This window comes from Kwoniella mangroviensis, assembly GCF_000507465.2.
Source record: "Kwoniella mangroviensis CBS 8507 chromosome 1 map unlocalized Ctg01, whole genome shotgun sequence".
Lineage (NCBI taxonomy): Eukaryota > Fungi > Basidiomycota > Tremellomycetes > Tremellales > Cryptococcaceae > Kwoniella > Kwoniella mangrovensis.
In genome coordinates this window covers 13,377,949-13,400,828 of record NW_027062533.1, presented here as the reverse complement: position 1 = coordinate 13,400,828, position 22,880 = coordinate 13,377,949, and the positions used below count along the sequence as shown (strand labels likewise).

Sequence of the window (22,880 nt, the reverse complement as noted above, 5' to 3'; positions counted from 1 at the left end):
AGAAAGAAATGAAAGATATTACGAGTAAAGGATGTATCCACAATGTTATGGAATGTGATGTGAAACAATGTAAGTTCTCTCCATTCTTCCTCAAGTGTTTCTTCTTCTTTTCAGGTCAATCTTTACTTCCTTTTGTTCTTTAGCTTAATCTCTGTTTGTTTACTTGGGAATTTCAATCAATTTTCTCATCCTCACTACTTGCGCTCCGCTCTTCGCCATTCTTAGTAGTCTTTCGTGCCTCCCTTCTACACAGTGATATCTGAAAGGATCTAATCTCTGTCTCTGGAACCGAGAGAACCATAGATACCTCTACCATCTGGACCGTGTCCTTGAGGAGCTTCAACCCACCATTCAGGTAAGGTCCAAGGTCCGGTCTCGTCGTGGGTGTGGAGGAAGAGAAGTACGTATGTGAAACCGATCTTGGCGATGCTACGGAGATAAGGAATGGTAAAAACAGCATCAGCTCTGTCAGTCATAAAGAAGACATGCCCGTAATGAACATGTCGACTCACACATCAAGTACACCGTAGGCGATGATCTCAGCATCGACAGTGATCTTGTTTGCACCTTCGCTTAAACCAAAAACGATAGGGTAGGCCATCCAGACACTAAAACGGAAGACATAGAGTCAGCCTTGGGCATTGAACCTCCGATGAACATGGAGAAAGATCTCACAGGAAAGTACCAGCTGCAAGAAGTGTGAAGAGACCTTTCGTATTTCTAGGTCGATAGTTGGCAGCTACATTCATCATATAACATGTCAGCTTGATCATGATCAACCATTTTAAGAGATGATCAATATCGTCGAACATACCTTTCAGACCATTGGTGAATAGTATACCCCAGATAACCAAGAAAGCAAAAGAGCTAACACCGAACCAACCCCATGTTGCTCTCTCCTCTGCCGCCCATCTAGCAGGGGTAATAGCTGAGAAGAGTCCCGTGACGATCATAAACACGTCACTGAGGATGACAGCGAGTGTACTTGCTGGAGAAAGTCCGGCGAGAGATGCGAGAGAGAGTAGCAAGAGTGGAGTGGTGAATAACCAATCGATGTATCTCGCCCAGTAGAGTTGACGATAGAAGTGATGGAGAGAACCTTGGACACCATGGTTGTGGATTGGAACGAAGTAGACTCCGAGACCTGTTGACATGGCCAGGTAGGATACCATCGCGATGGTGAGGACGAGTGAGGAGATGCTATGTATCACCAAATGGAGGATTAGCATGGATGATTATATATAATTGATTGGCAAGGAGGGAAGGATGAGTTCAGAGACGAGCTTGGTGATTCGGGTAAGGTGAGTGAGTGTATTTGAGTCTAACTCACCCGTAGAAGTATCGGTTTCTTCTCTCAGCTCTCACAGTCAGGAAAAGCACACCGACCAAAGCGATAGTGAAGAGAGTGAAGATCACCCAAAGGGCAGTGTGGCCGACATTGGTCGCATGAAGAAGGTGGACATCGGGTCTTGGCTACACTATACGATTGTAAGGTGAAAGAGTTAGCATGGGAGGTGCGTGATTGCAAAGAGTGATCAATTGACTCACGTAAGTATCTGTGGGAAGGGGTAGATGAGAAGGATGACCATGATGGTGAGTATGGGTTCCACCGGGAGGATCAACCGAGATGGTGGTTGTTGGGATGGGGTGGATGGAAGTGGGTCTGAAATCGGCAAAGTAGTCCATCTTATCTGTATCTATATCCTGATTACTTGATGTGTACTGTTAGATGATACCTGTAGAGTGTTGATCAGATGGTGGCGAGATGAAAGAGTTGAAAGAAGGGAATAAAGGATTGATCACTTTTAAACGGTAGTGATCATCTGACTGCAGTAACAAGTGAAGAGTACAGTACCTTACCTTTGCATTCCTCACCCTCACCCCAGTCAACCACACGTCATTCCAACCTGGGGTCTCCACATCCCCACATTCCACATTCCTTCACCAAGCAAGTGACATCACCCGTGTCACCTCGCCTCACCGCTGTGCCTGGCATGTGGTGTGGCGTGGCACAGACATAGGATTCATTGCGCGCAGACACTCGATATGTCTTCGAGGATGCAATAAACACTCTTTGGTCAGATCACAATTCCAAGATGAATTGATATATACATTCGATATACATTCAATATACAGTCGCTCTTTCTTCAAATCTATTAAAGTAGCTATACAAGAGAGATCGATTGACCAGATTCGGTTTCTGAACCCATCCATTCTCCAGAAATCAATATTCCTACTCCTCTCTATCATCATTGAGCCCATTTCCCTCCTTTGATCCATCGCCCCCCTTGTCATTCTCTACTTTCAATGTTTCACTCCTGTCCGAGTCACCGCCTTTCGCATCGTCATCTTTCGTATCTTGAGCTATCCCTTTGTCTTCGTTGTCCTTCGTTTCTTTTTTACCTTTCTTGCCTTTCTTATCCTGCTTATCTTTCCCGTCCTTCTTATCCTCCTTCGCCTTCTTCACCTGTCTCTCTTTGACGGTGTCCAACCCATCCTTCCCACTATCCAATTTCCTCATTTCCATGCCCTTCTTGGTCAGAGTCATTGTCGGACCTTTCCCACAACCATTCTCCAACCAATCGGCCACACTCTCGATAGCTTTGGTAGGCTCGCGCTTGAATCGCATCAAATACCCTTGTAATGCGGATACCGATACTTTACCTTCGGGTATCGCCTGGCTCAACTCCTCTGCCAGTGTGTCGAGATCGAACTTGGTGTCCTTCTCAGATGTGACTGGGTATGTGAGTTCCAAAGGACCGTTAACCTTCTCATTGATATGTGATGGATCGTCCGGAGTAGATGATCCGTTTCATGATCCGTTTGAGATGGTGTAGTATGAAGGGGGCTGTGACCGGCAGGTCTGTAGAACTGTAAGAAGAGGTTCTTGATCTGCCCTTTGGTGGCGTTTATGAACTCGGTCCACACATCGCATCGAATTGTTTCAAGCGAACAAAATATCGGTAAGCATACTGTATGACTCGAATGTTTAAGGCGGTATGATTAAAGTGGATTCACCTGGTCTCGATAACGCTTCATCAATCTTATCGACCCAATTAGTCGTGCAAAACAGTGATCTCCCTTCGGAGCTGGCCACTCCATCGAGAGCATTGAACAATCCCGAGAGACTCAAATTACTTCCGAAACCTTGTTGAGGATGATTGTTGGTGTTGGACTTCTTCTTATCCTTCTTGTCCTTATCGTCTCTACCCTTTTCGTCTTTCTTGTCTTTCTTACATGAAGACTTGGAGGAGGTGGAAGTGTCAGAACCAGACTCTGACTCTAAGGATGAATTCGATGAAGACGAGGATGAAGAAGATGATAATGATTGTCGTCTCCGGGATCGTCTTTTCGATTTACGTTTCTTGAATGCGCAATCGCTAGGGAGAGCAAATAAGCTTGTTTGATCTCGGAGGACATTGGTAAGATTCACTTACATATCTTCCATGAGCAATATACAATTACCGGGACAAGCTTGAAGTAATCCTTGAAGCCTATCGTCGTCGAGGCTTCACATGTATCATGATCAGCTGTATGAAGAATAGTTCAGAAGAGCTGCCTAGTCGAACGTACCCCTTTGCACCGAGATTGATCAAGTAAATATCAAGTTGAAGCTCATGAGCCAATGCAGCGACTGCAGTTCAAGGGACATGACTGTCGTATCAGTGTTGGCGGATGTAAGTGGGGATGATGGATTGGCTTACTGAGTGAACTCTTCCCACCACCTGGTACACCATAAAACAAATATCCTCTCCTCCAGGGTAAACCGCTCATTTCATAGAACTTCTTCTCCCTCAGATACTCCTCCATATCAGCTAACAACCATTCCTTCACACCGTCAGGTAAGATTACACTCCCCCAGGGTCTCGACGGTCTGGTGCTGGAACGATATCACCCGGGTTCATCTCGGCCTTTAGGCGAGTAAATGGCTGTGGCTCCGGATGAGAGGGATTGGTATTCGCTTCGAGCGGCTGTGAGGAGGTGAGTGAATGTTTTGTGGGTACCAAGGAAGGTTCTATTACGGTTCACAAACATTCAGTCCGATTCAATGCATCACGAGTAAGGGTTGATTTGATAATCTTAGGTGATCAAGACGAGATAAGCACTTACGACATTACAAACCATTTATCATCATATCGAATGCCCAATCATCCGACCTGATAATTCTCATTTTGATAGTCCTATTTTCGAATTTGACCAATTGCATCTTACCTGAGCAGATTATAAATTGCACCGTCAGCTTACTCTAGCTGTGTCGAATGTTGTTCAGGAGAATGTTGCCAAGGGAAGGGGTTGTCAACTCGCCGGTAGTAGGTACGATCGACACTTTCACATTATCCTTTTACCCTCCCAGAACATCCTTTCCCCACGAGACACTATCAGTCGACCAAGCGTACCACCACCTTCCTCTTGGTTTTCGAGTGGCAATTTGAACGTCTCTGGGGGCGCAAATTCCAGATGGCCATATTGAATCCTACAGTATCGTCCTGAGAGAGTAGGGGTCGATCTTGTCAACTAAAGAGTGGGAGGTTGAGAGTGGAACATGTGTTGAGAGATAATGATGTAACCAATCGAATCCCTCGTCGTTATCGCCTATACGAGCTTTGAGGGTAAGACCTGAAACGTATAAAAGAAAGTCAGTATGAGAATCGCCACTCCCACTATACTGGAGTTGATTTATACGTAATGTAGGGATGTTTGGTTATTGACTGACTATCCATTATCAATTCCGATACTTTGATCCCCTCCTTGACGCTTCGAAGAAAGCACCTGCTAAAACTACCTTGAGAGCTTCCCATATTGCCGGATAGGTCTGAATGAGGTCATGGAAGAAGTTGTATATGCTATGAAATATCCAAATCATCATCTTGCGATAGTAGTATATCGAGTGTCAAGTCTTATTATAATAGAAAGGGAGGAGGATAAATGGCTCATTCAGCTTGGTCGTTATATAGTGTGATTTAAGATGACTCGAATCTTCTTGATCAATATATAACACGAGTACAACATGCTTCTTTCTCGTGTTCTCTCCTATTCCGCTGATATCGGATCCGTCTCCGTGAGTGACGATCAATCCAATCAACTCAACAGAAGCTGACATGAGCTGACTCAGCACGCGAGCTTGCTGTACGCCTCGTGTTATCCTCATGAAACAGGGCGCAGATCAGTCCAAAGGATGTCTTAGTGGTCTCAGCTTAGTGGATCGAAAGGAGGGTATGATCGATCCTCGACTGCAAACTGCGATTCATCACTAACTGTGGTATTGAACCGCATATTCCACGGGAAAATGGGTCAAAGCGTACCAAGCGAAGGAAGGAAATTCATACATTTCCTCGGATACTAGCAAACTGCAAAATCAAAAGCAAAAGCAAAAGCAAAAGCACAGACTCCAAAGTACAGGATTGATCACGAGTCCTATTTCAAGCCGATTGGACATTAGGCTACCTCTTAGTTACGACTTTCAAGTTATCGTTACGATTACGCTACGGGATCGACAATGATCTACATGCTATAAACTTATAACGCCTTATATACCTTGTTCTGTTGATCCATCAAAACCAAACAAAAAAAAAGATAGAATGCAACGAGAGGTTTGATCGCGCGTCCCTCATCTTCTTCAGATCAGGAGCAAATTTTAACACTTTCATGGTTTGTGATCCGGCTTACGAGCAGATAGGCTTTCAAGCTACGCGATGCAGTGCAGCTAAAGAAGGACCGAGTCATACAAGTGATGATCTGTCATGAAAACTTTTACGCGATGATGTATGTGTGTCTAAGTATGATCCCGATCGAATACACATCGCTAAGTCTCAGCACTGATCACTCCGATATACAATCAACACATGCTCTGCTTTAGGTTGATAGGTACATTTCACAGTACCGGATTAGCTGTAAGCCCATGTATGGAAATTCAAACTCCCTCACTCCACAAAAAGAAACGTTCGAGAATGAAGAAAGGTTTGATCGCACGTCCCTCGTTTATGCCTATCAAAGGAATTGGACAAAGGCTATGAATCCAGTGCGCGCCTGCTGCATCCCCAAATCGTACTGAGCTACGCGACCTTTTTCCTCCGTGATTACATATGGACGATGGGAATCAGTTAAATTCCGGAGGACAAAGCACTTAACGAAAAAGTGTAAATTTCCCAGTCGACTAAAAGGATTGAGCACACGTCTCTTATTCATATCCCATATCGAGACAAGGCTTGCGTTTACATTAAGAACAGATGCTAGCCCCATGTCCTACCATTACGCTACGTGATCGGAAGACGAAATATCAAGACTACAGTGTATGACAGCACGAACAAAATAGTATCTCATTTAAATCCTATACTTAGTTTTAGTACTGTACTTGTATCCTGTGCAGTATGATTTTTCCTTTCCTGTGTGTGCTCTGCGCGAATGATCCTTGAATCACTCGTAGGATCAAATACGTACATGATAGACGACCGGAGAACGTGTGTATAACTATACTGTAAGCTGTTGTACCTCGATATCACGATCATCCGGCCGACAGGTCACTCGGTCATTCGATGATGCTCTACTGTACTATCTTTGCTATCTCATGCACTGACCCTTTGTATATCTTTCAAAAATATAAATTGAACTTGAATGCAAATGATCCAAAGGAAAGGATTGATCGCGCGCCTCTCTTTTATAGCCATAACACAGAGACAAGGCTACGAAATCGCTGCCACAAGCCTGTTGATCCCAATTTGAAATCTAGCTACGCGATCGTCGACCTCTAAATTTGCTGCTGACATGATTAGAGCCGGGATATTATCCATTCCAGAAGAAAACCTTCAATTAGATAGCGGTTCAACAATCTTCAGACGATGTTAGCTGTCACTGAATGATACTCCTACTCACAACTAGGCAGGGTAAATTACCGATTTTACATACTGTAAATAAGGTCATCAAAAATCAAGAGATCTACCACAGTGGATGTCTCCCGCAGAAAATTGATCGCGCGTCCGACCGAATCCCCTTATAATTCCCCCTAACGATCGGTACAATATGGGGTGACTGTGATGGGCGTGCTTATTTCATAAAATATGTATAGTATACCTTCAAGCTACGCGACCGATTCTTTTGCTTTTGGGGAAGTAGAATCCGACTCGGACATACGGTACATCAAAATTGTTATTGAAACATCGCACCAAAACAGGTCTTGAAGTACATGATATCATGAAGTATGTTATGTGGACGATCAAACCGCATATCAAGATCGTAACCTAATCTATTTACCTCTACTCAAAGTTCTAAAATGGGTTCTAGCTCTTCTCAGTATATTCCCCTGAGCTATTGCAGTTGAATTGCCATCACCCCATCCGTTGGGCATTCCATTGACGTTCTTCTCGATACCACCATTGAAGACCCTATACGCCTTGTCCCCACCATTCACATGCCCATTTGGCTCACCATTTATATCTCTATCCTCGTTCTTAGTTTCATCCAGAGCCCCACTATCATCCCCTGCGTCGACCACTTCATCCACCTCCCTCTCCTGGACTCTCCCATCTTTGATAAACATCGTGGGACCCTGTCCACAACCTCCCTCCACCCATTTCCCCACATGCTCAGCGGCAGCGTGTGGATCCCTTTTGTATCGTACCAAGTACCCTTGTAAAGCCGAAACCGAGACTGTGCTTTTGGGAATCGCCCCTGCAAACTTCTCACCCAAAGCCAACAGATCTTCCCCATTATCTGTATGAGGAGAAGCTGAATTGAAGGGCTTTTCAGTATTGGCGTTCGAGTTGCTGGTGATATCAACTGGATTGTGAGGATCGGATCGGAGTCGGGCTCGGAAAAAGTGGATGAAGAGATCTCGAGCTTGTTCTCGTGTCGCATGCTTGAACTCGACCCACACGTCACAACGACCTGTCAAGGAGAATCAGCAGCTATTTCAGTTTCGGTGTCGGTAATCAAGCTAGCAGCAATAGCTGACTCACCTGGTCTACACAAAGCAGGATCAATCTTATCTTTCCAGTTGGTTGTACAGAACAACAATCTTCCTTCTGAGCTGGCTACACCATCTAAAGCATTCAACAGGCCGGACAAAGTGATGGTTGCTCCGCTATTAGGTGGAAACATTCCTGGATCATCATTATCTTCTTCGTTTCCTTCTGTGTTCGGGTTGGGTTCATCTTGTTGCGGTGTGGTTCGTCTCTTGCTACCAGGTAATTTTCGTTTCTTGAACGCACAGTCACTAGAAGCATAGTCAGCGAGGGAGGCGTAGACTACATCGTCAATTTGTTAAAACGGAAAAATGATTACTCACATATCCTCCATTAGCAATATACATCGACTGGGGCAATCTTGCATAAGACTACTGAGAGTATCATCGTCCAAGCTATGTGACCCCATATTGTATCAGCTGTTGCCCAAGTTGTATACCAAAAGAGAATCATAGCTGTTCAGTCACCACTCGCTATCGACCACCAATGTTGACAATGTAAATATCTAACCTCAGCTGAGCAGCAAGAGCGCTAACTGTGTATCGGCTTTATCAGTCTATCATTTCTCTTGTGGTATGGTCTCAGGTCAACTCACTCAAGCTACTTTTTCCACTTCCTGGTTCACCATACAGCAGATACCCTCTTCTATGCGGTACACCTCTTTCCTCATAGAAATCCCTCTCAGCCAAGAACTCGGTCGCATCCGCCAATAGCCATCCCTTGACTCCATCGGGTAAGATGATTGAATCCCATGGTCTCATCGTTCTTGTCGATTTCTTATACCATGATCCATGTTCGGGTGAGTATATTGATATAGCACGTTTGGGGAGTTGAGCAAGGTATTCCTTCCGAGCGGTCTGGATGAGGGTAGTGAAGATGTCATGGGTGCCTAAGAATGTACTGGGAGTGATCGGGAAGTGTCGAAGTCAGCGATCTGCCCTTGACGCAACGGGAAGAATCGCAGGTGTTACATATCGGGACAACTTACGACATGATGAGCCATTTTCTCTGATTGATGGCGAACGACGATAGTCCATCATCTTTGATCTGAAATTGGATAGTTTTGTTCTGGAATTGCATGTATCGACTGATTGCTACAGGTATTCAAACGATTAGCTTTCCTTCGCGAAATATACTGTAGAAAGCTATGATGGAATGAGAATAACTCACTGCTGGAAGGTTCAACATGCAGAATCGCATCTTTCTCCTCATCGTCATCGCTCTCGTAGTCATCCGATTCAGAATCATACATATCCCGGCGCATACGTCTCGAGCGGTGAGCTTGACCATTCCCTCGATTATTTCTAGGTCGTTTTGCAGCTAGATGGATGTGTCTTGGGGCAGCTCTGCCAGTAGGATAAACCGCTTCCATCAGATTCGTCTTGATAGTGTAACGAGCAGGATCAAAGTGTTGTGGTTGAGATGACGTGGAGGGAAGCATGATAGGTGCGTGTGTTTCCAAGTATTGCGATACCCAATCGTATGCTTCGTCGTTATCTGAAATGGTGGCGGTGATGAAGAAGCCTGTCGGATTGAGTATCGTGTCAGTCATGTCTGCTCGCCAGCTGATCCAGCGAATTCTGGAGACAATGAAACGGCAGGCTTACTATCGGTGAAAGTACTCCAAGCCGATGTAGCAGTCCTCCTACTGAACTCAAAGAATGTCCCCGCTAACAATACTCTAAGTCCGTCCAGTATCATAGTGTTATCTTGAAGGCTGTTGAAGAAGGTGGTGAAGAAATGCCATATGAGAGCGATGATGTTCATCCTGATAGGTCTCGTGGTCTCAGGTAGGTCGATCAGATGTACTGTGGTTTATGATGAATATAACAAGAGTAGGAGAATGGATGAGCTATGTGGGATATATATGTGCAGTAGCAAGAGAAGCGATGATCAATGATTGATGGTTGAAGTAAAAAAAATTGAGAGGTGACATGATGACGGTGGATGAGTCAACCACGACCTTGCATGGATGACGATGTGACGGATCCGAGTGTCATCTTTTAATCTCCGGAGGGTCCTTTGGGATGCACAGACCTTGCTCAGCGACACAGCATCAGCCGAATCACCGAAGATCATCACATATCCCAATTGACTGTTGTATGTCTTCAATGATTATGCGGATATCATCCTGTAAGACCCATTCCCTTCGGAGCTTGAACCGTTCAATGACGTGTCGGATCCATTCATCTCTCAAATGAACAGGGGGACATAGGTGTGAAGGGGCAGGTGGAGTCTGTAATGGATTTCAGCTTGTTTCTGAATACAGACACAAGAGAAAGGAACAACACTCACGATGACGTTCTTGACTACAGTCTGCCAGAAACCCTTCCAATTCCATCCTGCGTCTCTCTCCAAGAGCGATTGAACTTCTTCGACCCACTCTTTCTCCCATACATCTCCTTCTGACCCTAACCTCTGTATGATCATGTCCTTAACATCTGAGATAGACTCTTCTACCCTTTCTTGGGATGTACGCAGAGTATCGTATATTATTGGAAGAGTCGGTGATGAAAAGAAATTGTGGTTGATTGATATGCACTGGTCATTCGCCAGATCAGTACGTGGTATGGGCCAGGAAAGGTGGGGGAAGTGCAACTCACAAAATCAAGATTGACTACTTGATGATGCCATCCGCTAGGTACGAATATGATTTCCCCTTCCTATGTAGCACACAGTGTTAGCACACAAATCAACTACGAGTCATGTAAATTCACCTGTTGAAGTATTTTGATAGCCCCACCTTCATCTTCTAAATCCCTTACATCAAATACCAGTTCTCCATGTTGGTCCTTGACCTGATCTAGTCTATCAGGAGGGAACAGCCACCATACTTTCCTACCCACTACATTAGCTGACCAAGAATACGATCCATATACATCTCTATGAAGCGGTGTATAAGTGAGTGGAGGACCGAGGTAGGTGAATCTGAAGTCGGATGTCGAAGCGGATGAACGTCCATTTTCCAGTTGGGTCAGCCGAGGATTTGGTGTGTAAGGTGGATTAAGCCAGTCATCTATAGATTTCATGATCAATCATGTTACTCTGGCTGTCCAATCATGTTAGAAAAAGGGGAAACAAGGAAGACATACATACCTCTAAGACAATCCGGTACCTCATAGACCTCATTCACACTGCTTCCCTCACTTTCTATCTCAGCCATCAAATGCCAATCTTTCACATACAGTCCCTTTCCCTTGCCCTCTTCCCACAGATCCAGTACCTCACCAAGAGGCTTTTCGGTCCTTTCGAATTCTGAGAATTGCTGTTGAAGGGTATTGGCAACTGGCACGATGTGATGGGCGTAAGGTCTGAGCGCAGACAAGTTTGGTAAAGATACTGTTTCGTCGGCGGATGAGATTCGGAACTTGGCGGAAGATGACCATTTCGATGTAGCGAGTGGTGAGAGCAAGAAAGGTTTATTGAGGATGAGATGGTCATTCTGTCAACATCATGTAAACCAGTTTAGCAGAGGGCCACAGCGAGGAAGTAAGGAAATGCAAGACTTACTAGGAGATCATCATAGGATAAATCGTCATAAGTGGGTATCTTCCTTGTAGGGATATTAGTCGCCAGTCGATCGATTTCGTCTTGCTGTTTGGCAGAGATGCCAGTCCAGTTGGCCATGTAGAACAATCTGAAAGCATTGGCGAAGGACATGAGATGATCTTGAGATATCTTAATTTGATAACTGGTAAAGCAGAAAGTCCTGCGACTTTGGTTCCGGCGGAAAATACGATCATTTAGAAGATCATGTCAAAAGCGCAACTCAAACTTGCTAAGTGGCAGGGGATCATCTACGACTTCTTACACTTGAGGTTGTCTGAATAATATGATCTGTGATCATGACAAGCCTATTCCTTACGGTCTTTGCATAGCAGATACGACAGCATGCAGGCTTTCTCGAAAGACCGATATCGCGCTTACCCTCAGGGATCTTCGTGCTCATGATTCGGTGCACGGACACACCCACGATGCATATGCCTTCCGTTCCATCTCAACTGGGTTTGGTGGCTCATCTGGTAGAATTCTTGTCTAGCTGCAATGTACGCCAGTGCTCTACTGCCGATCCAGACTTCGACGGAAATTCAAGAACTCGTAGAAACCAATATGAGGCACGCTGCAACAGCTCGGAGAAGATGGCGTGACGATCCTGCCTATTTTGCAGATCACTGCAACGAGCTCTGTGTGCGAGAGTAAGTCAACAAACCACCATCAGATTTCAGATCTCATTGGGTTCTCCAATGACTGAGTGAACGATGACAGCTTCGGCGCTGGACAGGATCCGCCAGATCAGATTCACGTTCTAGGTAAAGTGATTGCTTGGCGTCATGACGAGTTTCTATCCTGGCGCAACCTGAATGAGGTTCTGAAGGACCTCAAGCGAATGGGACTTTCCAACATCTCCCGCAACACATCTCAACAAGTGAAATTTGAGGGTCAGATCAAAGATGCCTATCGAGATGTGATGATTACCCTCACCATAAATATTGCCAGGCAGCAGGTTGCCTTCCAGGCGGCTTTCGCATTAGGTAGAGGATCCGAACTTACTGTTACTACCAATGTATGTCCGTGCCTCCAGTATCCAGTCTGTGAGACTATCTCTAACTTCTCCAGTACTCTTGCTATATCATTCATTGTTCATATGTAGGTGTGGGATAGCTTTGCCGGAAGATTGAAAGGCCTGATGGAAGGGTTTAGCAACTTCAAGCTCAATACGGACTACCTAGACCTCAAAATGGTTTCTCATCTCGATTACATGCTCGCTGGACTCAGCAAGATGTCGGGTTTGACAAGTACGAATGCGGAAAAGCGTTTTTCGCACTTTTGTAGGTACTTCCTTGACCATCATATACATATTTTTACCTATCCCCGATTTGTGAGATTATCAATTGACAATTGGATGTAGTGCTGGAATACGAGCAAGCTATCAAAACGAATCCTCTGATATTGAACGAGATCTCCGCTTATTTCCAACAGACCATAGGTAAGTCAGATCCGTTGGGAGGAGGTAATCTAAGTATACTGATAGGTTCGTTCAGGCTCATTGGCGATGTCCTTCGACATATTCGACTCAATTTTGGCGTTCTTCCACAGCGAGGATCATATACCACCCTCTTCTACCTTTTCTGAGAGATACCATAGGCTGATCGACGAGAGCATGAAATGTTATATGATTTTCGAAGAGGTCGACATCCCGACTATTCGCAGGATCGCAGGATCGAAGTGGAAAAACATATAACGCCGCATTTAGTCAATGATCTATGGAAGGATTACGATGATCTCTCGCTTAGACTTTTTGGTCAAACGGTTAGCAAGCCACTTCGACTGGAGCAGGCTTTAGAAAAACCCAAGCCCCAATGGGTACGAGAGATCGTAATTCAAGATACCTCTTTTCCCCTCACAGATATCCATCTATCTATTTCAGGTCACACCTTCCTCAAGACGGAGACAGTCACATCAGAAGATAAGAAAAAGACTCGTGGATTTGCCAATGTCACTGACGAGGTCATTGACGCACAAGTTGCGATACCAAGATTACAAATCCAACCCAATCCCTGCGAAGGCTCAGTGAGGTTTCAGGTCAATAATAAGCAGATGAAGTTGGTAGCCAAGCTCTTCAGCAAAGCTATCGACCATGAAGGTCGAGGACAAGTCAAGTGGGTCGATATTTGTAAAGTGAGTGTACTTTCAGTCGGTCATCTTCAAGACGGACTTTACGCTGATGCAGATGATTAGTTGATGTAACGTATTGATTTCAGGCACGCTCCGACCAGATATCTGGAAGCACTGATCAACTACCCCTGCTAATGTACTTTACAACCAGAGTTGACGAAGTCCGAGGTTCTATCGTAAGATTCGTCCCTCCCAATAACGCCGGTCGACCTTTCCTGGAACATCGTCCTCACCCGGGCAACAACATCGGTGAGACCAGGTATCGAGCATTGTGGCAACGCCTGACAGAGAGATGTGAGTCTTATCAATCTCTCTAGTCACAAACCCCCTTAAATCACCTATCAGCGTTTCCAATTTGGCATTGTGCTGACATACGAGTAGATGGCTGGACCGTTGACTGGTTCCAACGTGTTGAGCTGGATGTTTGAAGACCTCACGAGATAATGACACTGCACACAGATCTACTCATGAATGATGTATACAGTAGCTCTGCTGCAGTATTTGGTCATACGCTGTCTAGCAGTGTGTGGGTTTTTCTCATTAATGTCTGGGAACCTAACATCCACCTGTGGAGCGTCAAACAGGAAGCTTTGACGTTGTACACGGGTATCAGTCGGTGCTCAATATTTCTAGCCCAAAGCGCAGAAGATTGGAAGAATAGTCAAACACGTTGAAAGCATTGCAGCATGAGAACGTTCCTTCCACCGCATGGATCCGTCCGATCTGTTATCATTTTATTTCAACACTCCGGCACAATGCAGTCCGCACTGGCCCAGAATAGATTATGCCAAGACATCGTTGTTTCTCATAAATCAACAGAAAATTTCTGCAGTCACTCTATCTATCTTACTTTCCTGTATCGATTGGAGCGAGAAAGGATCAGACAAGGGAGCCCTGAAACGTGCGATCATCACCATGTGCACTAGCCAACCTGTCGTAATATGGTAGCAGCCTTTTCAAATCGCAGTTCATGGTGAGGTATTGATGGTCTGAAGATCACTATCCCGAAGTGACTTCCACACGCACGCGACCAAGTACACTTCTGTCTGATGGTTGGTTGGTGACATGAACATATTCGATGCATAACCAACACCGAAATCAGATCCACGAACGTGCGATAACATTTCGTCTGGTGACAGCTGTTCAGGCACGGTTTTAAAGGGATCTTCGATCGAACCCCGCATTTCGCATTGTCTTGGCGCGATGGAAAACCACGAACGTGTGTCAATATGTTGATAGTTTTTCCGCCTGATCGTGGTAGTTCCGCTCTCACGATAGAAGTACAGGCTCATAGAGACACTGAAAATATAGGTATCTACCGTTCTCCACCCTGAATGCCAAGACATACTTTTACCACCCAAATCACCAAACGTGCTGAAGGATCGTATGGATTTCCCTATTCATCGAGCGTGATGGCCGCACTGATTCAGAGGTCGCAGCCGGATTGGTCGAAGTTTGGAAAGTGACTCAGTGGAGTGCTGCCAGCTCAGGATAGTGGAGTCAGCTCTCGTTAGGTACAAGTGGAAGTAAAAGACGAAATAAACGGATTTCCTACCATAAACAAAAAGAAAAAAAAATCGAGTGCGACTTTCCATCAGTATATATAGCCTGAGACGGCGCATTGACACCTCTAGAAAACGTTTGTTTCCCACATCTTTCTAAAGGCAAAATAAATTCAGACGCTTAGTCCATCAGTCAAGTCTTGAAGCAAAAAAAGAGGACAAGTCTTCCTCTCGACAACTGCAATCAGTAAGCTTAACACGTTGACATTTCTTCAAGATGCCAAGATTACAGCAGTATGATTACATCTTCGCCATTGGTACATTGTTCGCTATGCTTGACGCATACAACAATGGTGCAAGTAAGTAGGATCTCTACCTTCGGTCTTCTCCTAGCCTTTCGGGTCTTATCTTTCCCTCGTCATACGGATCAGCTGACTAATGGTGTGGTCGTGTGAGCAGACGATGTAGCGAACTCATGGGCCACCTCTGTATCCTCCCGTTCCGTCTCATACCGACAAGCCATGATTCTCGGTACGATTTTTGAAATGGTCGGTGCTATCGCTGTCGGTGCCAGAACTGCCGATACCATCAAAAATGGTATCATCCCCAACTCCGCTTTCAGAGGTGACGCTGGTGTGCAACTACTCGCCTTCACCTGTGCCCTCGCCGCCGCATCATCATGGGTCATGTGGTGTACTCGACACTCAGCTCACGTCTCTTCCACCTACTCGCTCGTTTCTGCCGTCGCTGGTGTTGGAGTCGCCACCGTAGGTGCATCTAAAGTAAAATGGGGCTGGAACCACGGTAAAGGTTTAGGAGCCATCTTCGCTGGTCTGGGTATGGCTCCCGCCATTTCAGCTGCTTTCGGTGCGATCATCTTTATGCTTATCAAGTTGGTGGTACACGTCCGACGAAATCCCGTTCGATGGGCCGTATGGAGTTCGCCGTTCTTCTTCCTCGTTGCCGCCACCATCTGTACCCTCTCCATTGTCTACAAGGGATCCCCATCTCTCGGTCTCGCCAAGAAACCCAAGTGGTATATCGTTTCCGTCACTTTGGGTACAGGTTTTGGTGTCTGCCTACTCTCCGCCCTTTTCTTCGTCCCATTCGTTCACGCCAAGGTCATCAAGAAGGACTACACTTTGCGATGGTACCATGTCTTCCTCGGTCCCGCCCTGTTCTCACGACCTGCTCCTCCCGATGCCGACAAGGCTGTTGTGCCCAACTATGCCGTTGTCCAAGAAGATGAGGAAGACGAGAAGAGAAGTTACGAGAATCCCGATACCGAGAATCCCGATACCAAAGTCGATATCGGATCACCAGCTATGACCCCTGCTACCCCATTCACTCTTAACAAAAACGGTGATCGAAGCTCGAGTGAATCTCAACAACCTTCATACAAGGAACTCATGGCTCAATCCGAAGCTCGATTCCACGCCAGACTCAGAGAACACCGAGGTCCCCTCGGATGGGCTATGCGAACTCTCCATGAGAACCCCATGGGAGCTGGTCAAATTTACGAGTTGAAGAACATGAAGATCCTTGTTAAGCGAATTCCAGCTATGATTGTTTGTGGTGCATTGTACGGTGTCAACTACGATATTCACGCTGCTCAATCAGGTGTACACGGTACTCCAGAAGGTGAACGAATGGCGGCCGTATACGCTCACGCTCCTAAATACCCCAACGAAGTGGAACACACCTACTCTTTCATTCAAGTTCTCACTGCTTGTACTGCCTCTTTCGCACACGGTGCCAACGATATCGGTAACTCTGTCGGTCCATGGGCCGTCATCTACTCCGCTTGGAACACTGGGGACGCCGCCGGGTCGAAACTTCCCGTACCAGTTTGGCAACTCGCTGTTCTTTCCGGTATGATCTCGATCGGTCTCATCACTTACGGATACAACATCATGAAAGTTATGGGTAACAAGATCACCTACCACTCTCCCTCCAGAGGATGTTCAATGGAAATGGGTGCTGCTCTCACAGTCCTCGTCTTCTCTCAATACTCCCTTCCCGTATCTACCTCGATGTGTATCACTGGTGCAACTGTCGGTGTAGGATTGTGTAACGGTACTTGGAGAGCAGTCAATTGGCAAAGAGTAGGACTACTGCTCTTAGCTTGGATCATGACTATCCCTATTGCTGGTACTTTAGGTGGTTGTTTGATGGGTATCCTCCTCAATACCCCTCATTTCAGCTAGTGATTGCTATTTATACTGTTTTGCGTCTCATAATCAGCAAAGTATTCCTCCTTCATTAGATATCTCGTAAACATGTTTGAATGAATTTAATATAATGATCACTTTGCAATCACTTTGCAACCAGCCGGTATCCAGATCGTGTTAGCATAATTACGTCAGCCTATCAACCTTGATTGAGCCAGCTTATCTTAATGATTAATGATGACCAAACGCTGCGTCATGACGATGCTGTGCATCCTATACTCGAAGTCTGCATACGGAGTCATTCGACAGGGTACACTACCACACAAAGCTACACTGGGACCTGGTTACATCACTTGACACCATCTGGTCCCTAGGCTCGAACACTGCCGCCTTCGGATTCAGTGGCTTACTTTTCGACGCCAGGCTTCCAAATGAGCTCAACGGCACGTAAATCTGTCCGTTTGCGATCGGGTAAGATGATTTCGGCTCTGTCACTTCGGAGATATCACTTGGCGTCAACGTACCAGCACGATCGGACTAGTGTATGTACGCACCAACGACAGTTAGTGACTCGCATTTGCAATGGCAAAGGTGTGGCATGTGGGTGATGTACAGTACAGTACTACTAAACTTACTGATGCGGTATCTTGATCGGATTGATCATGAGCAATCTCTACCAGATCATCAAGGTCGTTTGGCTTGTCGTCATTTGCATTCATCTCGGGGTGCTCTTTGAGCGCGGTTGAGATAGGTTGCGTAGGTGGCATACTTGCAGTGGAAGTTCGGGTTTTACGACTTCCCATTGATTTACCAGTTTTGACACGGTATGAAAGGTCATCACTCCTACCTGTCATAGGCTCGATTTGACAACGCTGTCTCTGTTCACTGTTGTTACTGATTTTGTTCTTCTTCTGTTTCTCCTTTCTATTGCTCACTATGGTGAACACTTGGTTATCCGAGTTGTCCGCGGCTGTTTCAGACTCGGATATCAATGTGGCACCTTTCTTCTCTTCCCAGGGCTTCTTCCATCCCCCTTTTTCGTGATCCCATTCAGTCATGTTGTTCCTGGTAATCAATTGAGGTCCAAGGGCTGTTCCACCAAGATCCCGAGGGGTATGAACTTCTGTTTTTCCATCATTGGTATCAAGACCACTATCCCGAGCTTTATCCAGACCAGAGGACAGTCCAGTGGTATTTCCTTCTGAGACCCGATCCACCATCGTCTTCTCTTCCCCCTTGTCGAACACAATGTCATTCGCTCCTCCGCATGGACTTGTCAACACCGGATCATCTTGCTTAGTAGTCGCCTCTCTGTTCAACCGATCTAACATATCTCTCCAATCATCTATATCCTCAGGCCATCCCCACGCCTCACTCCCGTTTCCAACCCTCTCTATATCTCTCTCAACCGATCTCCTCATATTGATCACCTTATCTTCCAATCCCCTAATCTGTCTAGATCTATCTCTCATCATCCTCTCACTTTTCTCTCTCTTGAGCTTTTCTTCCCTATCCGTACCGACAGGTAAGAGACTAACAAATTCCTTATGTGATTTCAAATTTGATCGATGACATCTTAGTTCATAATTCATTTCCACACCTCTTTTCCAATTTTTCATCATACCTCTCAATCCCCTATCCTCTTGACTATTCATCAACTGGTCAAATTCAGATTTTTGACTATCGAACGTCTCATCCTGCAATCTCTTCACATTCCAAGGATCATTAAATAGATCTTTCGTATATGCAAATAAGGCAGATTCAGTATATGTTAATTTCAAAAATTCATTCTCGTCTGTTACCTCCTTGTCACCGCTTAGGCTCAGGTGATTATCGTACGTCATTAATTGTCCTCTAAGACCGGTTTGAGACATTGATTCTTGGGTTAACGATAAATATTTGGGAACTACACTGATTAGTTGATCAATTGGTAAAGCATCAATATCGATTTGATTGGAATCATCTTCGTTGGAAACAGACTCAGACCCAGACTTGGACCATATGAATAAATTTTCAGGTAGGATATCAAGTGATTTGGATTTCTGTGCATCACGAAGGTCATTATCAGTAGGAAAAGATATCCCATCAAAATTTAATGGTTGATCGGTATTTCCGTCTGTTAAGTACGACCTCAAACTCCATCTTTTCGGATTAACGTTAGGCTGATTGTGATCTTGATCTTGAATGACTTTCGATTCGACGCGGATGCCTGTCCAGCGATCTGCTAGTGTCAGATCACGGATACGTACCGTCTCTTCAAGCTGGTTTTGGGTATGCTTGGGCATCCTGTGTGACGTATATTCGTGAAATATGGGTATGATCTGTGTAATTTAAAGTAGTAAAGTGAATTGAACAAGCAGGATGAAAAAGTTCAGCTCTCCGTCTGTTACCCCACATTCATATATATATATATATGTATTGCTCGGGGATATTGATTCTTCAACATGAGACGAGAACAGGCATCTTTCAATGAGTGCGGGGGTGGCGAAGAAGACGGAAGCTTCCCCTCTTCTGTGACTTCACCGAAGTCTAGTATCTACTGAAAGGATATCCGATCATGGCGGGATCGCACGGATATATCTCGGGGAAACTTACCAATGGAGAGCATCCGCTATTTGATTCATCAATAATTGGTTCATTGTAACCTTCTTCGAAAGTGATAAGTATGCATCGTTATGTTTCTTCATTCTAAGTATGATCAAATCTACTTTGACTATAAGCAAATATGATAACATATATGTTACATGTTACATGTGTATTGTAGATATCATTTCACAAATAGTCCATTCGATTTCACTATCCTTTTATACTTTTCAACCATACCTTTCATCCATCTTGCATGTGCCATATTCTTACGCCTCATCCACCATATCTTCACCTTTCTCCTCCTCCATATGACCATTCACCTTGACTCCGTTTACCTTCACCTTGGCTTTCTCTGTATCAGTTTCCACGGTATTACCAATAACCTTGAGATCAACTTTCCCATCATGTAACAACGGAGTCGGACCTTGTCCACAGCCCTTTTCGACCCATGATCGTACATTCTCAACAGCCAATTCAGGTTGTCTCTTATGCCTCATCAAATACCCTTGCAGAGCCGATACGGAGATTACATCATCTGGAATATGCGACGAAAATCCTTCGGCGAGGGATGTGATATCCATCGCTGGTTTCTCATCTTCGTTAATAGTGTCTTGTGAATCGGGGTCGGATCGATAAAAGTACTCGAATAGCGATTTAGCTTGGGATCTGGTAGCGTGTTTGAATTCTATCCAAATGTCACATCGGCCTAGCGCATCATACGTAACGATACCATCAGCTCACACTGCCTTGCCGGTATCATCTGATACGGTACATCGTCACAGGAAAGTCACATACCTGGTCTGGACAAAGCTGAATCAATTCTATCTTTCCAATTAGTCGTGCAGAACAATAATCGACCTTCACCCGAAGCCACACCGTCCAGAGCGTTCAGAAGGCCTGAGAGGGTGATACCTTCTTTTGACTGTCTGGCAAATTTGGGTAATTGCCCATTCCTGATCGCGTTGGCCAAAGCAGGGGAGTTGGGATGTTGTGGTGGGTGAACCTCTTCTTCGTCTTGAGGCTTTTTGGTGGTGAACGCGCAATCGCTATCGATGAAGAGAATTATTTCGTCAGTGACAAATGCAGTACTGTACGGGTGAGAAATCTGATGATACTGTATACTCACATGTCTTCCATCAGTAAGAGGCATTTGCCGGGACAAGCTTGTAACAATTCTTGAAGTTTGTCATCGTCGAGACTATACGAGGTGATGTGTGTGAGGATTTTTCAGGGCATGAGATTGAATCGCTATGCTAAGCGAGAATATCTACGGGATACTCACCTCTTACCGCCCAGGTTAACGAGGTATATGTCCAAATTGAGTTTGGCAGCGAGAGCACCGACTAACCATAGCAATGAAATGAGCTTGACGTCTAGTCCTTTCCCGAGTAGATCGTCTGTCAGATGGAGACAGATAACCACTAAGAAGGGACACATAAGTCAATTAGGTGTTGGAACGATGCTCACTCATGCTGCTTTTTCCACTTCCCGCCACCCCAAAGCACAAATAACCCCTTCTATACGGGATACCTCTTCTCAAGTAAAATTCCGACTCGTTGAGAAGATCTTGACAATCATTTAATATTCATTCTTTGATATTACTAACCAGGAAGATGCTCTCCCATGGTCGGTTGGGTCTTGAGGACGTTCGTTGCCAAGTCGCACCATGGCTAAGATTAGGAGTGTAGATAGAGGTCTTGTTGGCAGTCAGACTTTTGAATTTATCATGCGATTCAGTCAGGAGTGAAGTGAACATTCGAGGTGTTGCGAAATATGCTCTACAGTAATATTTTCGACCTCATCAGCTCATCTTCTGCAAGTATGTAAGGAAGATGAGGTGATGTGAGCTGAATTGATTCAGACGTCAGAACTTACTTCATGATGATCCATTTTTTGCCTTCTCTCAACGCATCGTCATCCTGCACCATCCCAATTCTAACAGTCTTTCCCTTGAAATTGATCTTCTGCCATGCGCCTACATTCACATCAACCAGGAGATCAAAAATCGATCGCTTTGTCATCTATCTTTATTTCTCTTGATGGATCACAACTGTAGGACAGTTTTACCTATACTAGGAACCATATCGACCCTCACCTTCTTGTTATTTCTATCCCCCTGATTATCCCCATAATGACCATTTCTAGCCTCATGATAATCTTCCACATAATGTCCTTTCAAGTAATATCTCCAATTCCGAGGTTTCTTAGTCGAGATAGTCACGTCCATCAATGTAGACCTATTAGAAAAAGGAAGTGATCTAATGACTGTACGAAGAAAAGAATATTTCTCTTCATCTTCCTCATCGTCGAGATGATCGGGTTTAAGGGTAGAAAGATAGTTGTATATCCAATCGTAAGCTTCGTCATCTTCTGATATCCTTGCTGTGGCCACTATACCTAATAGTGCAATGTGACGATACCATTATCATAAATTAGCATTGACAAGGTTTTATTCCCAAGTCAAAATGGAAAACGAAGGCTATTGGGATCGTGAAACCCACTCTGAAGTATCCACTTGATAAGCATTGGGATCCATCCCCTACACAGTTCGAGGAAAGCCCCTACAGAGAGGTATTTCAACCAATCACTGAAAATGGGATGATCCTGAACGAAGTCGAGGAAGGGGTTGGAGATAGCGACTAGAGTGGAAAGGAGTGGAGTAAGGTATGTTGATAGTAGGGAAGTCATCTTTACCAGTATCTGGTGTTAAACAGCTTCGGGGAAGGAGAGTAAGTAAACTGTGAAGAAGTAGCAAACGGTACTGTTATTTGTTGTGTAATTGATGATGGTGATAACGATACGAAAAGAAAGTAAGAGAGAAGAGGGAAGGAAACGAAACGATGGTCGATCCTCCCCACTTTATATATATGTTGATGCCTCGACTCTGACCTCGTCGATCATCGGTCATCTGTCAGTACGTATCTTCACGTGTCATGCTGTGCGCTGTGGCATGGATTGGATTGATACGTGTACTGGGCACACAGCAG

At 45.0% G+C, this 22,880-nt stretch overlaps 10 protein-coding genes across 10 annotated transcripts; 2 read left to right on the top strand and 8 right to left on the bottom strand.

Moving 5' to 3' along the window:
• Positions 1–269: 269 nt before the first annotated feature.
• On the bottom strand, positions 270–1,686 carry I203_105053 (uncharacterized protein; the record flags this gene model as incomplete). The annotated part of the gene is made up of 6 exons (XM_019143364.1): positions 270–429; positions 513–608; positions 676–739; positions 815–1,200; positions 1,331–1,473; positions 1,549–1,686. 6 exons carry the CDS (start codon positions 1,684–1,686, stop codon positions 270–272), a joined length of 987 nt encoding a protein of 328 aa, XP_019006413.1.
• A 547-nt stretch (positions 1,687–2,233) lies between these two features.
• Positions 2,234–3,810, bottom strand: I203_105052 (uncharacterized protein; the record flags this gene model as incomplete). The annotated part of the gene is made up of 5 exons (XM_065517678.1): positions 2,234–2,736; positions 3,019–3,380; positions 3,438–3,509; positions 3,574–3,634; positions 3,705–3,810. 5 exons carry the CDS (start codon positions 3,808–3,810, stop codon positions 2,234–2,236), a joined length of 1,104 nt encoding a protein of 367 aa, XP_065374496.1.
• A 664-nt stretch (positions 3,811–4,474) lies between these two features.
• On the bottom strand, positions 4,475–4,799 carry I203_105051 (uncharacterized protein; the record flags this gene model as incomplete). The annotated part of the gene is made up of 2 exons (XM_065517677.1): positions 4,475–4,617; positions 4,715–4,799. 2 exons carry the CDS (start codon positions 4,797–4,799, stop codon positions 4,475–4,477), a joined length of 228 nt encoding a protein of 75 aa, XP_065374495.1.
• A 2,441-nt stretch (positions 4,800–7,240) lies between these two features.
• I203_105050 (uncharacterized protein) lies at positions 7,241–9,725 on the bottom strand (the record flags this gene model as incomplete). The annotated part of the gene is made up of 8 exons (XM_065517676.1): positions 7,241–7,881; positions 7,953–8,209; positions 8,282–8,353; positions 8,433–8,493; positions 8,554–8,858; positions 8,947–9,052; positions 9,129–9,482; positions 9,566–9,725. The coding sequence occupies 8 exons, from the start codon at positions 9,723–9,725 to the stop codon at positions 7,241–7,243; spliced, it is 1,956 nt and encodes a 651-aa protein (XP_065374494.1).
• Positions 9,726–10,023: 298 nt separating this feature from the next.
• On the bottom strand, positions 10,024–11,585 carry I203_105049 (uncharacterized protein; the record flags this gene model as incomplete). Its single annotated transcript, XM_065517675.1, has 6 exons — positions 10,024–10,194; positions 10,254–10,499; positions 10,562–10,621; positions 10,676–10,974; positions 11,055–11,400; positions 11,469–11,585. The coding sequence occupies 6 exons, from the start codon at positions 11,583–11,585 to the stop codon at positions 10,024–10,026; spliced, it is 1,239 nt and encodes a 412-aa protein (XP_065374493.1).
• Positions 11,586–12,002: 417 nt separating this feature from the next.
• On the top strand, positions 12,003–14,062 carry I203_105048 (uncharacterized protein; the record flags this gene model as incomplete). Its single annotated transcript, XM_065517674.1, has 8 exons — positions 12,003–12,154; positions 12,225–12,522; positions 12,610–12,787; positions 12,868–12,945; positions 13,001–13,043; positions 13,145–13,637; positions 13,721–13,928; positions 14,016–14,062. 8 exons carry the CDS (start codon positions 12,003–12,005, stop codon positions 14,060–14,062), a joined length of 1,497 nt encoding a protein of 498 aa, XP_065374492.1.
• Positions 14,063–15,413: 1,351 nt separating this feature from the next.
• On the top strand, positions 15,414–17,343 carry I203_105047 (uncharacterized protein; the record flags this gene model as incomplete). Its single annotated transcript, XM_019143369.1, has 2 exons — positions 15,414–15,495; positions 15,596–17,343. The coding sequence occupies 2 exons, from the start codon at positions 15,414–15,416 to the stop codon at positions 17,341–17,343; spliced, it is 1,830 nt and encodes a 609-aa protein (XP_019006418.1).
• Positions 17,344–17,713: 370 nt separating this feature from the next.
• I203_105046 (uncharacterized protein) lies at positions 17,714–19,592 on the bottom strand (the record flags this gene model as incomplete). The annotated part of the gene is made up of 4 exons (XM_019143370.1): positions 17,714–17,760; positions 17,832–17,844; positions 17,943–19,349; positions 19,557–19,592. The coding sequence occupies 4 exons, from the start codon at positions 19,590–19,592 to the stop codon at positions 17,714–17,716; spliced, it is 1,503 nt and encodes a 500-aa protein (XP_019006419.1).
• A 567-nt stretch (positions 19,593–20,159) lies between these two features.
• On the bottom strand, positions 20,160–21,364 carry I203_105045 (uncharacterized protein; the record flags this gene model as incomplete). The annotated part of the gene is made up of 5 exons (XM_019143371.1): positions 20,160–20,599; positions 20,689–20,939; positions 21,020–21,091; positions 21,176–21,236; positions 21,361–21,364. The coding sequence occupies 5 exons, from the start codon at positions 21,362–21,364 to the stop codon at positions 20,160–20,162; spliced, it is 828 nt and encodes a 275-aa protein (XP_019006420.1).
• A 114-nt stretch (positions 21,365–21,478) lies between these two features.
• Positions 21,479–22,581, bottom strand: I203_105044 (uncharacterized protein; the record flags this gene model as incomplete). The annotated part of the gene is made up of 4 exons (XM_065517673.1): positions 21,479–21,671; positions 21,769–21,868; positions 21,961–22,290; positions 22,395–22,581. 4 exons carry the CDS (start codon positions 22,579–22,581, stop codon positions 21,479–21,481), a joined length of 810 nt encoding a protein of 269 aa, XP_065374491.1.
• Between the last annotated feature and the right edge of the window lie 299 nt (positions 22,582–22,880).